The sequence below is a fragment of the Cnephaeus nilssonii genome (assembly GCF_951640355.1).
Source record: "Cnephaeus nilssonii genome assembly, chromosome: 16".
Classification (NCBI taxonomy): Eukaryota; Metazoa; Chordata; class Mammalia; order Chiroptera; family Vespertilionidae; genus Cnephaeus; species Cnephaeus nilssonii.
Genome location: NC_137087.1, coordinates 6,392,617 through 6,406,490, shown reverse-complemented (window position 1 = coordinate 6,406,490; position 13,874 = coordinate 6,392,617). Strand labels below are relative to the sequence as shown.

The 13,874-nt window shown below is 51.8% G+C and overlaps 1 protein-coding gene across 2 annotated transcripts in view; it reads left to right on the top strand.

The window, feature by feature from the left end:
- The window catches only part of TMEM273 (transmembrane protein 273), a 48,792-nt gene extending 45,542 nt beyond the window's left edge, over window positions 1–3,250 (top strand). Inside the window, exon 6 of one of the 2 annotated variants that reach the window (XM_079793034.1) lies at window positions 1,999–3,250. In XM_079793034.1, the coding sequence (XP_079649160.1) occupies window positions 1,999–2,023 (25 nt within the window). In that variant the 3' untranslated portion in view covers window positions 2,024–3,250. Of the gene's footprint in view, window positions 1–253; window positions 1,164–1,998 lie in introns of those variants that run through there. The other variant, XM_079793033.1, reaches the window with a different exon arrangement.
- Window positions 3,251–13,874: the final 10,624 nt, after the last annotated feature.

Genomic DNA, 13,874 nt, shown 5'->3' with positions numbered 1-13,874 from the left:
TTTTAAATCAGAAATGTGTGTTGGATTTGGTCAAGAGTCCTTTCAGCATGAGCAGGCATTAGCTTACCCGGGGACTCTCCTGAGCAAACCAGGATGTAGAGATAGACCCCTTTGTTGTTAGTGTTTTTGTTTCTTTCCCTCCTCGCCTTGTTGATCTGCATACTTGTTGCAGGATGTGGCAGAAGACTCGGGTTTATGCCGCCACTATAATCCTACAGTCTCCAAAAGACTTTCTCCTTCTCTTCATACCCAGGCTAGGTCTGCAGCCTAATTTACCTGCTAATCCAGCCAGTGATGCTCTCCCAGGTCCTGCCCAGCTTTTCCTTTCCTGCGGGCGGTGGCTGGCTCTCCAGGGCTGACAGAGCCACCTGAAGAGGAACATAGCCACCTGTCGGAGAACAGCCTCCTCCGGGAGGTGCTCGCAGGTGCCTGTCCCCAGCCCTGGGCCATCAGGGTGGGAGGAGATGGTCTCGTGGCCTGCCCATCTTCTTTGGCATCAGGAATTCAAGCGCAAGTGCTGGCTAGGGACAGCCACGTAGATCTTCCTCTTTATAACCCCTAAAGGGCCCTTTCAACTCAGGACTCCTTAAAGACAAAAGGAAGAATGAGCTTTCTGCTGAGCCTGGGCCTCTAGACCAACTTAAACTCTATGTCCTTCTGGCCCATCATACCAGTACTGTCCAGAAGAAGCACTTCACCTGACTGCAGTGAGGCCCACTCTTAGAACCCCTTTCTCCCCTTGTCTCCTTACGATCCTTGCTCATTTCCAACTGCTTGTTTTCCATCGGCTCTGCTGCCATCCAGCTCGTAACCCCAACCTCTCCCTTGCTATCCCACACCTGGGCAGGTAAGTACCTGCCGCCCCTCTTGTGGCCGTGGACTTGGCTTGTCCTTTGGTGTGTTACTCTGCCCCATCCTTCTGCCATTGTTGCTTCTTGCCCCAAGGGGAGATATTAATTAAACATCAAGATATTAAGACTAAACCCACACATGGAATGGCATAAACAAGTATGAAATGTAGGCATAAATACGTTTTTCTTACAGCTATAGGTAATATTTTTGTGAAACTAAGTGTTGAGGTGAGTTCAGTCACAAAATGGAGGTGTTGGGGAGGCTCTGAGCTGGGAGGAGCCACCGCAGGATCTCGGCCCTACTTTCTACTGTACTGCGATCTGGTCTGGTGAGCTCATCTTTTCTTCCCTGTTCCTGGTGTTTAATATACACTGAGTGGACAGATTATTATGATCTCTGAACACATAATAATCTGGCCACTCTGTGTATGTGTGTGTGTATATATATATATATATATATATATATATATATATATGAGGCCCGGTGCATGAATTCGTGCATGGGTGGGGTCTGGCCAGCCTGGCCAGGGGGAGGGGACATGGGCGGTTAGCCGGCCTGCCTGCTGGTCGAACTCCTGGTCAAGGGGACAATTTGCATATTAGCCTTTTATTATATAGGATATACACTGAGTGGCCAGATTATTATGGATTCAGAGATCATAATAATCTGGCCACTCAGTGTATATCTATGCTGCTGTTCCCTCCTGTCAAAGCCGATGCACTAAGTACAGCATAGCCTCACCCTCTGTTACAGCGTGTGGTTCAGACTTGAAGGTATTGCTTTCCATTACATTCCCGCAGGTCTGTCCTCCTGCTCCTCTTGGTATCTGCCCAGATCTTGCCAACTCTTCAAGTTCACAAAGTGGCTCTTTCCCTTTGATGTGCCTATCACCCTTGGGGAATGGCTTCTTCCCTTTTTGTCATCAGGGTGGGTGGGGTGTGTGGTCTTGGTTTGGTGGGCAGAAACAGCCTCAGGTGGAGCCCCACCGAAAACACGCCTCACCGTGCTGCAAGAGGAAATGCCCCTTGCTGAATCTGCTGATGACCCTTTCACGCTGTGTAATTGTGTGTCACATAAGCATATGCCACATTAGTTGCAGCATAGTCACTCTGTCAGTAAGTCTTCCATGGTTCTCTCCCTTCCCAGAGAGGCACAAGTGATTGAACTCTAAATGCGCAGCCACTTCAGGCGGGGCTTGGCAGTCTAGACAGCCGCCCAGGGCAGCGTGGGGATGTCTTGAATTTGAATGTCAACGCTGGTGATGGACTTCAATATCCGGGCAAATAATAGCACGAACAGAGTCCATCACGCCTGCGTCCTGGAGGAGAGCATCACTTCTCTTCGGCAAGAAGCCATAGAGGGAGGCATGAGCACTTGCGTCCAGGAGTGAGGAAGGATGGGAGCCGGTCAGCCCTCTCTGCCTGCCGTGGTGCCCGCGCTGAGCTGCTCATGCTTCCATGGTGGCGGTGACTCCACGTCGATGGGACCTCCCCACAGAACGTGCTCAGGGAATAAGAACCAAACTCAAGACACAGCCTCTTAAGCACCAGCACCTTGGCCACAGGAAAGCAGCTTTTCCCAGAACTGTTGGCCTCACCTTCGCAGCTGCCAGAAGACGCCCCCAGGAACATCCAGGCGCCCTGATGCAGGGAGACCGTGGGGCAGTCTCTCTTCCTACAGGCGAAACACTGATCTTCCAAAGGAGAGATAGCAGGCTGGGCTGGAGTGGGAGGACAGGTCGCTGGCCCCGGGCTGACCGGGCGCCCTGCAGCCTCCTGGTGGGCCAGCAAAGGATTGCGTGGGAAAGCTGACGCTGTGCCTGGGAGAAAGCTATTCCAGTGTACGCGATTACTGTTACACTCACAGGATTACTGCCTGGTTATCGTCACCGTGTGCATACCTTGTCATGGAGAGGCTCGGGAAACATCTTCTCTTCTGTTCCCATCAACGGAAGGCTGGGGCCCAGCCCTGGCCACATGGCTCTGCCCTGTCCACGGGGCTCTGCCTGTGATGTTGACCTGTGTTGGTGGGGCTGCAGCGGGAGCCCTCTGTGCCTTGCACTCAGCAGAGACCGGGTGGTTCTGTGGACTGGCGCTCCTCGGATTGGGTCACTCTGCTCATGTGTGATGACAGATGAGCTACATCACAGCGAAGTGCTGTGTTATGACAATTTGCCTGCATTCCCAGGGCATCTGACTTGATAACAATGTAGCTCATTAGCAGCCTTTGTTACCTGATAACCTAGAGCAGTAATGCGATAATCATATGCAATTTTCTGTGTGTAAGAGAATAAACCATCGTGCAAGCCCTCTGCTCATTGACTTGTTTCTTTGGCAGCATTTTAATGAAGATATCTGCTGTGAAAGGCAGAGACACCTGTGAACTGAAGGGGATGCCTCTGAATGTCCAGTAACCCTTTCATTTTCTGGGGACTTGACAGAACTGTGGGGTCTGCTCCCGTCCCACAGCCCTGGGACCAGCTCCTGGGGATGGAGGTGCTGGTGGGCAGACCTTCTGGGCCTGCTTGGGCGCAGCCTCGGAAGTGATTGTGTCTGTGGGTGCAATGTCTTCAGTGAGGCCATTTCGATGGCCTCGGGCTGTGCTTGGGGAGCATGCTAGCAGAGGCCAGGGGCTGGAATAAGCCAGGAGGCCCTGGGCCCCCAGAACACATGCGGGTCCCAGGCAGTTTATCTCGGTGGGCAGGGCCCCTGCCCAAAGCAGAAGGGGCAGATGACACGGGAGCACCAGAGGAAGAGCCACCCTGCACAGGGGAGGCGGCTGTAGATGGCTTTGCTGATGCCAGAACCTAGTACCTGGGCGGGAAGAAGGTGAGCTGGGGAAGGTTATCTGGCAAGATCAACAGATTAAGTCTGTATTAATCTCTATATCTACAAACTTAGTGTTAATACATACCCTAAATCCATACATACAATTAAATCAATATGTGTGTGTGCTCTTCTATGTGTGTTAAAAGTATACATATCCTAGAATTCTAATATATCCTATGGTATATTCTATTCTAGAGTATATGGGGCTTGCATAAGTAAATAAATGACGTCCTTTTACATCATCCAAGTTTAAAAATAGTTGAGAGGTAGACAAACAAGCAGATGGAGGTGAGAATATCAGAGTTGTGATTTTCAAGTGAATCATGATATGTCAACCTCACTCTTCAGCCCCAGAGTCCTGGCCCAATTCAAGCAAGAGGCGAGAGTGGCTGGGGCTGGATGCTGGCAGCAAAGGTGCAGAGGGAGGATGGGTTTGGGTGCTGTTTGGAGGTGAAGAGGCAAGACTTGTGGACAGATAGACTTGGGGGTAAAGGAAAGGCCAACTCAGCACCACCACTCCTAGGTCTGGTGTCCCTGCCGGGTGTGGAGGACCCAGGCGCCCTGACTTGGAAAGGCCTACAGCCCGTCTGCAACTACTAGGGAGCCAAAGCACGGGCGGCATTTGGAGGGAGCGCGAGCCCACGTCCTGCAGCTGTTCAAGCATGTGAACTGGGGTTACAGACACACATGTTGGAGGTCGCTCCAAAATGTGCTCCGGCTCCCATGAGAGAGCGCAGGGGCGAATCAGCGGCGGAGATGGAGTGTGCAGACGGAGGGCGCGGGGGGGTGGAGCCGAGGGCTGATGCCTGGACATGAAGCCGAAAGGGCCAGGCCAGCTGTGCCCTGGGTCCATCCTGCTGGCTGCTGCTCTCCCTTCTGCGTCGTTTGTCATCATCCCAGACGTGTCAGTAAGGTAATCATCCTTCAGAGAATAGGATTTTGCCCATGTGCGTTTTCGCTGGGTGACAGCCCTCTCCCAGGCTGTGTGCAGGGCGCAGGGCAGTCACTCGGGCCACCAACTTTCAGCTTCACTCGGTGCATTTGGGTCTGACTGTTCATGGTCCTGGAATTTCAACGGACAGGTTCTCTCCTCAGGTGTGGTCCCTCTGAGCAGTACGGGACGGTGGTCGAGCATGTAGGCTCTCCTGCCACACGCTTCTTTGTGAGCAGGACAAACCATGTAACCTTGCTGGGCCTCAGTTTCCCCATTTGTGAAATGGGCTAATAGTTGACCCTGCCCTATAGGGTCTTTGTCGGCATTCAATGAGGTAACTCACATAAACCTCTTACAATACTGGCATGTCATGGGCACTCAGCAAATGTGACCCATTACTTACAACGTGTCTGGGTCCACTTTGATCCCATCCCAAAATCCAGGCACTGAGATTAAGAAAGTTTTCATTGTCGGTGAAATTTCAGGTGAAATATATAATTTTAAAGTATATTTTTATAATAAAAATTAATTTTAGAATCGTTTTAGATTTCCTAAAAGTTGTGAGTGTAGTTCGAAGAGTTCCCACAAGCCCCACACTAAAGTAACATCTTACACGGTTCTGGTTTACATGTCGCAATTAATGAACCAGCACGATTACATTGGTATCCATTAAAGCCCAGACCTCATTGGATTCCTTAGTTTCCCCCTCGTACCCTTCTCTGCACTAGGACCCGCCCATGACACCGAGTGCATTGTGTGCTCGAGGCTCCTGGTTGTGATGGTTGCTCCGACTGTCCTTGCTTTTGATGACTTTGCCCTTTTGAAGACACGCTGAGCGGGCATTCTGTACAACAAGCATCTCAAACTCACGGCCCGCAGGCCGCATGGGGCCCACAACGGATATTTTTGCGGCCCAGCCAATATAACGTTTTAATAAAAATCACTACAGCGTTCACTAATGACTGATTATTATAATCGTGTTGCATTCGTTTCCCTTACGTGCCTTACGCGCAGGCGCACCATTTCTCTCCACTAATACTAGCAGCGAATATTTTAGCAGCCCATGGCCCAGTCATTAGTCTTGTGCTGACTTGTTTGGTGTGTGCAACAGGAAATATTTCGCTTTCGGAGAACAAGAAAAATAGGTTTATCTCTGTTACGCTTATTAGTTTGTGCAGTTATTCAGTGTCTGGTAAATTAATGTTCAAGAAAAAAATATTAATTTTTATTAAAATGTTCTATTATTTTATGTTAATGATTACTCACTTATTTCAGCCCTTTGTATTCAGCATGTCTCTATCGAAATAAACCTACTTTTCTATGAAAATTGAAGCTTTTGTTTTTTTGCGATCCCATAAACTTAAACCTTGTTTATTTGGCCCGTGTTAGCCTTGAGTTTGACATGTTTGCTGTAGACTGTCCCTCAACCTAGGATTTGTCTCATGATTTTCTCATGATGATAGATTTCTCTTAAATGTAACATAAAATTGATTATAATCAAACAAAAACCCAAGTCTTCACTAATCTTTTCTATTATAAGTAAATCTTTATAATAAAATCTAATCTTTACTCATATAAATAAAATTAGCCAGATAGCTGACAAATGTCCCCTAAGTTCGAACTGGGTAGGCTCAGTAGAAAGGAAAACGTTGATTTTTTTAATGAAGCAAGGCAGGCGTCCTGGTTAGTGAGGGCTGCTCAGCTAGCATCCGCCGCCCCTGTGCTCAGGTCAGCAGCAGGCCCGGCAAGCGCCGAGCCGGTGAGGCAAGTGGCTCAGAGCTGCCCATTATCGTTCTTCACAAAAAATGACCCACAAGGAAGCCTTACAATGTGGGTTGGATTTTTTTTTTTGTCCTTTCCCGAGTTTAAATCAGGAGTTGGCTCTTATGTACTGACAACATTCTGAATCCAGCCCACTAACGGACCAGAAAGGACTTTAGACCCTATCGGAGGATCACCCCTGCGCTGGGGTGGGGCGTTTGCAGCAGCAGGAAGGCTGTGCCCCTGCCACCAGCGGACGTCCTCCAAGGCGAGTTTGAGTGGATTCTTACCCATCCCCCAGGGCCCCACCCTCAAGGACCCATCCCCCAAGGCCCATCCTCCAGGGCCCACCCTCCAGGGCCCCACCCTCCAGGACCCATCTCCCAAGGCCCACCCTCCAGGGCCCACCCTCCAGGGCCCACCCTCCAGGACCCATCTCCCAAGGCCCACCCTCCAGGGCCCCATCCCCCAGGGCCCCACCCTTCAGGGCCCATCCCCCAAGGCCAATCCTCCAGGCCCCACCCTCCAGGACCCACCCTCCAGGGCCCACCCTCCAGGACCCATCTCCCAAGGCCCACCCTCCAGGGCCCACCCTCCAGGGCCCACCCTCCAGGACCCATCTCCCAAGGCCCACCCTCCAGGGCCCCACCCTCCAGGACCCATCTCCCAAGGCCCATCCTCCAGGGCCCCATCTCCCAGGGCCCGCCTTCACAGATGCAGGTGCCTCTCAGCGCAGCTCCACCAGCTTTAGAGGTCAGGTCACAGGAACCACTCGATGCCCCTTAAGGCCTTGATTCACATGCATTCGGGTTGGGGCCGACGTCCGCAAGAAATGGCTGGTCTCAGAAGGAAGGTAGGTGACAGAACAAGAGAAAACTTGCTCAGGCACTTGCCACCGTCACCTGGACCGTATGGATACTTCACTCAGTTAAGTTGTCTGCACCTCCAAGCCAAGCTTTTTAGACATAGTTGCACTCACCATAGCAACCCACGTGCTCCTTCATGGTGGGACCGTTATCTGGGCGTGGCTAAGAGTATGGGCTCTAACCCAGATGGCCAAACTCTAATTCGTCTGTCTGCCACCTCCTCTGTGCATGACTCTGCCAAAACCCTCGGCTTGACCTCAATGTCCTTTTCTGTCACCTGGGGAGAATGGCCACAGTGGGGCGCTATGAGTTTCCAATGGTTATCCATGCGAAACACTCAGAACAGGGTCCAGAACTTGTAAATGCTCTACAATGCTACCCGCTACAAGCTGAGTACCCGCCGTCGTGGGAGCAGAACGAGGTGTGGTGCTTACGTGGAGGAAGCTGCAGGCAAGCAGGGCAAGCACGGGCACTCCAGAGGCAGGCACAGGGCACTGCAGGGCCCAGGAAAGAAGGAAGACTCATGGCCACGGCAGAGTGGTGCCCGGGTGCAAGGAGCTCTGTGCCAGGGAAGAGGGCAGAGCGTCCTGGGACCTGACGTGGCAATGCCCAGGGCTGTGGAAGACCATGGTGATGCTAAGGAGGGCCAGGAAGCCTCTGTGCCAGGGTGGGGCTGCTGGGGAGGAGGGGCAGGAAGCCTGTGATGCAGGCATGGTGCCAAGATGTTCAGTGCCCTGTTTGTCTGGATGTTGTGAGCTCTGTTTTCTCATTTACAAAGTGAGTTGCATGAAGACAGTGAGTGGATGTACGACAGAAGGTCAAAGACAAGGGGAAGGATTCCGAACCGCTGATGCTCATGTAGCAGGTGTGCTAGGAGAAGTGAGAAGCAGAACAAAGAGACATATCAAGAGAGAGAATAAACTACCACGCTGCAGAAAGCTGCCAAAACCCAGTTTAAAGAAGGATCTAGTGAGATAAATCCAAAGCCAGCTATACCCAGAAAAATGAAAGTAAAATTTGAAGCTACCAATTACAAAGAAAAGCAAATGACCTATAAATATATGAGAACTAAAGGCTTGGTGCACGGAATTCATGCACGGGAAGCGGGGGGGGGGGGGGGGAGGGGGCTTTTATCCTAGCCTGCGCCCTCTTGCAGTCCAGGAGCTCTGGGAGAATGTCTGACTGCAGGCTTAGGCCCGCTTCCCATGGGAAATGGACCTTAGTTGGACATCCTTAGCTCTGCTGCGGAGGCGGGAGAGGCTCCCACCACTGCTGCTGCGCTCGCCAGCCGTGAGCTTGGCTTTTGGCTGAGCAGCACTCCCCCTGTGGGAGTGCACTGACCACTAGGGGGCAGCTCCTGCATTGAGCATTTGACCCCTGGTGGTCAGTGCACATTATAGTGACCTGTCGTTCCACGTGGGGCCAAAACTGGCTCTCCGACATCCCCTGAGGGGTCCTGGATTACAAGAGGATGCAGGCCAGGCCGAGGGACCTCACCAGTGCACGATCGGGGCCAGGGAGGGATGTGGGAGGTTGGCCAGCTGGGGAGGGACTGCAGGAGGGCTCCAGGGCGTGTCTGGCCCCTCTCACTCAGTCCCAATCAGCCAGATCCCAGCAGCAAGCTAACCTAGTGGTTGAAGTATCTACCCCTGGTAGTCAGTGCACATCATAGCGAGCAGTTGAGCAGCCTTAGCATATCATTAGCATATTATGCTTTCATTGGTTGAACAGCTGACCAGACAACCAGACACTTAGCATATTAGGCTTTTATTATATAGGATGTGACCAAAAGTAGACTTCTATTGGCAGGACTGAATGAAAGGACAAAGGAGCATTTTAAAATTCTCAGGGGAAAGTATGCCCCATAGTATTCTATACCCAAACGATCATTCAAGTGAGAAGAGGAGAAAAAGATGCCAGAAATTCAAAACCTCAATAAATCTACTATCCAGAAATTATTTCTGAAAAACATAGCTAGAAGATTAACTTCAGCAAAATTAAAACAAAATTTAAAGGAGTATGTGGAATAAAAGAAGTGGCAGGGAGTCAAGAAACTCTAACATTTATGTTTAAATTTAAATAGGTAATGATTATTTTCAAAATTACAGCACTATTAAATACATTAAATTTACATGCTATCAGCATGGGAAGTTATATGAGAGAAAAATGAGGGAGAGAAGTAAAAGCATTATATTGTTAGGGCCATAATATAGAATGTTGATTAATTCTTAAGATTGATAGGAACATATAGTATTAAATTTGTATGATATAAATTTGAGTGAAGCTCCTAGAATTAACAGGTGGTGAGGTTGGAAAGCTTCAAAGCAATTACAGGGCTAAGAGAAATAATAGAAGAAGAGGAAGAAGGAGGAGGAAGAGAAGGAGGAGTACAAGGAGGAGGAGGAGAAAGGGGAGGAGAAGGGGGAGGAGAAAGAACAAACAAGAAAACATCATAAACAGATAATAAATCAGGGTGGCAGAGATATGTACTGGTATAAACATATAAAAATAAATGTGAATTAGTTAAATTCATCTATTTAAAAACAAATATTTATTTTGATTAAAAATTTCAGACACCTGGTATTTATAAGAAACACTAGTGGCCCAGTGCACAAAATTTGTGCATGGAAGGGGGTTCCCTCAGCCCAGCTTGCACCCTCTCCAATCGGGGATATCCCTCTCACAATCCTAGACTGTTGGCTCCTAATCGCTCACCTGTCTGCCTGGTCGCCCCTAATTCCTCCCCCTCCACCCCCCCCGGCTGGCCTGATCACCCCTCACTGCCTCTGCGTGCAACCTGATTGCCTCTAACTGCCCCCTGCTGCAGACTTGGTCACCCCCAACTGCCCCCTCCCTGCTGGCCTGGTCACTCCTAACTGCCCCCCACACTGGCCTGTTCACCCCTTACTGCTTCCCCTGCCAGCCTGGTCGCCCCCAATTGCCCCCCTCTGCTGGCCTGATCGCCTCTAACTGCCCCCACCTGCTGGCCTGGTCACCCCCCCCACCCGCCGGCTTGGTTGCCCCACGCAGCCTGCTGTTCAGTTGTTTGGCTGTCCCTCACTAAACCTCCTGCCAGCCTGGTCGCCCCACCCAGGATACTTGACCTTGATAATAGAAGCATCATGAAGCTTTATGTACCTGACAGCGTAGCTCTTAAATAAAGTCCAACATGATGCCCACAGGGAGGGAGCAGGAAGCTTTACCAGCTCTGCAGAAGCAGCAGCAGAGGCACGGAATTCTACTACGAAGCCAAAGGAAACAAAAGTGATCTCACCAACCCCAAGAAAATAAAAATCTAAAAAACAGTAAAATGCTAGTATACAAGACTTCTCAGCTGTAAATCTCAAAATATTTCTTAAAAACTCTCGAGGGTTTCTGAAGCTGGAAATGACAGAGTAGTGAATCATGCTAACCCTTCTCTCAATAACAGTTATAAACGCGGTAGAAAACACAGGAAAAAGCATCGAAAGGCACAGAAGAGCCACTCAAAGCAGGAAGAAGCCAGAGGGACATCGAGCCTTAAAGGAAGAGAAGTAGGAGGGTTCCACACTGCCCCACACTGCCCCACGCTGAGCTGGGCCCACACTACCCCACGCTGAGCTGGGCCCACACTGGCCCACGCTGAGCTGGGCCCACACTGTCCCACACTGCCCCACACTGAGCTGGGCTCACACTGCCCCACACTGGCCCACGCTGAGCTGGGCCCACACTGTCCCACACTGCCCCACACTGAGCTGGGCCCACACTGAGCTGGGCCCACACTGAGCTGGGCCCACACTGCCCCACACTGAGCTGGGCCCACACTGACCCACACTGAGCTGGGCCCACACTGACCCACACTGAGCTGGGCCCACACTGACCCACACTGAGCTGGGCCCACACTGAGCTGGGCCCACACTGAGCTGGGCCCACACTGAGCTGGGCCCCCACACTGAGCTGGGCCCCCACACTGAGCTGGGCCCACACTGACCCACACTGAGCTGGGCCCACACTGAGCTGGGCCCACACTGCCCCACACTGAGCTGGGCCCACACTGAGCTGGGCCCACACTGCCCCATGCTGAGCTGGGCCCACACTGCCCCACACTGAGCTGGGCCCACACTGCCCCACGCTGAGCTGGGCCCACACTGCCCCACACTGAGCTGGGCCCACACTGACCCACACTGAGCTGGGCCCACACTGAGCTGGGCCCACACTGAGCTGGGCCCCCACACTGAGCTGGGCCCCCACACTGAGCTGGGCCCACACTGACCTGCTCTCCTGTTACACTGCACAGGGCTGTGGAGTTTATGCAGAAAGAGGCTGTCTCACTGGGCGGGAGGACAAGGTGGGACTGAGGCATTTATCGTGATTAGGAACTTAGGGGAACAATCCCAGTAAGGAAGTAGCCTTAGAGGGGGAGACCTGAATGCTGCTCAAAAATCCCCCGGAAATCCTTGCTGGCTCCTCACTGGGCACGCAGACAGCAACAGCCAAGGGCCCCCTGGAAAACAACAGCTGGACGCCGGAAAGCGCTGAGCAGAGGCCTGAGCAGCTGCCCTGCAGCTGAGGGACTGTGTGGCGTTCAAATCCTGACACGTCAGAGGAACGTGGGGCGAGGGTTAGTGCTATGTGGCACTTGGCTGGGCCGCAGTGTCTGGATATGCAGGCACACCTCTCTCTGGATGTTTCTGGGGTGTGTGAATGAGATTACCATTTACATCCGCTGTCCTCCACGATGTGGGTGAGCCCCCAGACCGAGCTCCCCCAGCAGGAGGCTTCACGGCACAGCCTTCAGGCTGGAACTGGCAATGCCCGCCCTGCAGGTGCGGACTATCGACTCCATCACTGCCCAGGCCAGTGACCTAACGGAAACCGCTTTCTGCACACCCGGCTCGTTCTGTTCTCTGAGAGCCTTCACTAGTACGCCCGGTAACACATCTGGCTCCCACTGAAACCGGGACGGGTGCTGCCCAGGACTGGAGGGAAACCTGGAATAGGCCCGCCCACAAATCCCAGGCCCACGTCTACAGACGCCAGATCACTTGCCATGATTTAACTTGACAGACCCATAATTGTGCCCAAATTTTAGGCGACTACGTGATGACACACGTCAATGTCATTGCAAATGAATGTATTCCTTACATTTCCCCCAAAGAAGGAGAATGTAACCCCGTGCCATGCAGAGCCCAGGGGGCCCCCGTTTGGTCAAGGACAGGCACAAGGCAGAGCGTGACCCGAGCCTTCACAGCGTTTCCCACCAGAGGCCAGGCAGGGGGAACCGGCTCGGACGGCCAGTTGGGGTGAGGTTGGCAGGCGCTGGCTATCACCATCTCCAGTTTCCTGATACCCGGGCCGGGTGACTGAAGGCAGGGACTATTGTCTTGATGTGTGACAGGGACATGCAGGAGGCGTTGGGGCTATGGACCCGGGATTGGTTGGAGGGCTTACGCTATGATTTTCACCTACTTGCGAAAGCTGGATTGCAGGGGAGGTGTAAGCAACTTGGGCGGTCAGTTTGGCTCTGTGATTAATGGATGCAAAATAGACAAATACAAAATCTACGAAAACACAACAACTAGGAATCAACACTCTTCAGCATCCAGAGTCCCCAATGTGGACCATCCAAAATGTCCCTGATTTAATGGAACCACAACACACATTCAAAGAAGCAGGCGTCCGTGACACTTAAATAACAGAAGCCGAGCAAAGGATCTTTGTGTTACCATCCCCCGGAGGAACGCCAGCGTCCTGAGGACAGGGATCTGTCTCTCACTCACTTTGTGTCCCAGAGCCTACAACAGTGACAGGCAGGAAGCAGGTGTTCAGTAAGCAGTTATTGTTATTGGTGGGCAGACGTTGACAATATTAACAGTGTATGTATAACAAAGAATACTTTCATAGGAGTAAACTTGGACATCTAGATAAAATGGATGGTTTTCCCAGAAAATGCAAATGACTATGTGTTACTTGGAAGGAAGCTGAGACCTGAGGAGGCTAATTCCCCGGTGTTACAGGTAGAAGCTGCAGCAGTCACTGCCTTCATGTTCGTTGAGTGTCTCTCACTTCACTCCCTGCCCAACAGGACCTACGCAGCAACCTTCCCCCACCCGCTCACCAATGCTTTGTGCCTTTTAAACACTTTCCTTTTTTATTGATTGAAATTATTTCCGGTGTTATACTCGGTCTTCAATGTGCATCCCTTCTAATTTTTTGTTGCTGAAACCACCTGAATGAAAAGTCTTGTGTGTGTCTGTTGGCACCGACATGGAGGTTTCTCCAGGGCAGAGCGTTTTCCTTGTAAAGCTGCAGCGTGCGTGCGCCTGGCCGGGGTGGCGTGTGAGTGACAGTGTTAGGTATAATGGCGCGATCCCCTGTGCTGTGGGGAGCCTGGCTCCGAGGCTGCTGCACCGACATTGGGATGGAAGCGTGTCCCTCCTGCCCTCTTCGTGCCAGTTTGCACCTCAGCTTTAGCACCCGTGCCAGGCTGCCGGAGAGGAGGGAGAAATAGGAGCTGCTTCTGCGGACCTGAGGGGTCGTTGCAGTGACCTTGGCTGAGAGACCCGGGGAGGGGAGTGGACATAATGAAGTGTAAGGCCGCTCTGCAAACAGGGCAGCAACGTGGTAGGAACAGAATTAGGGAAAGGACGGCCC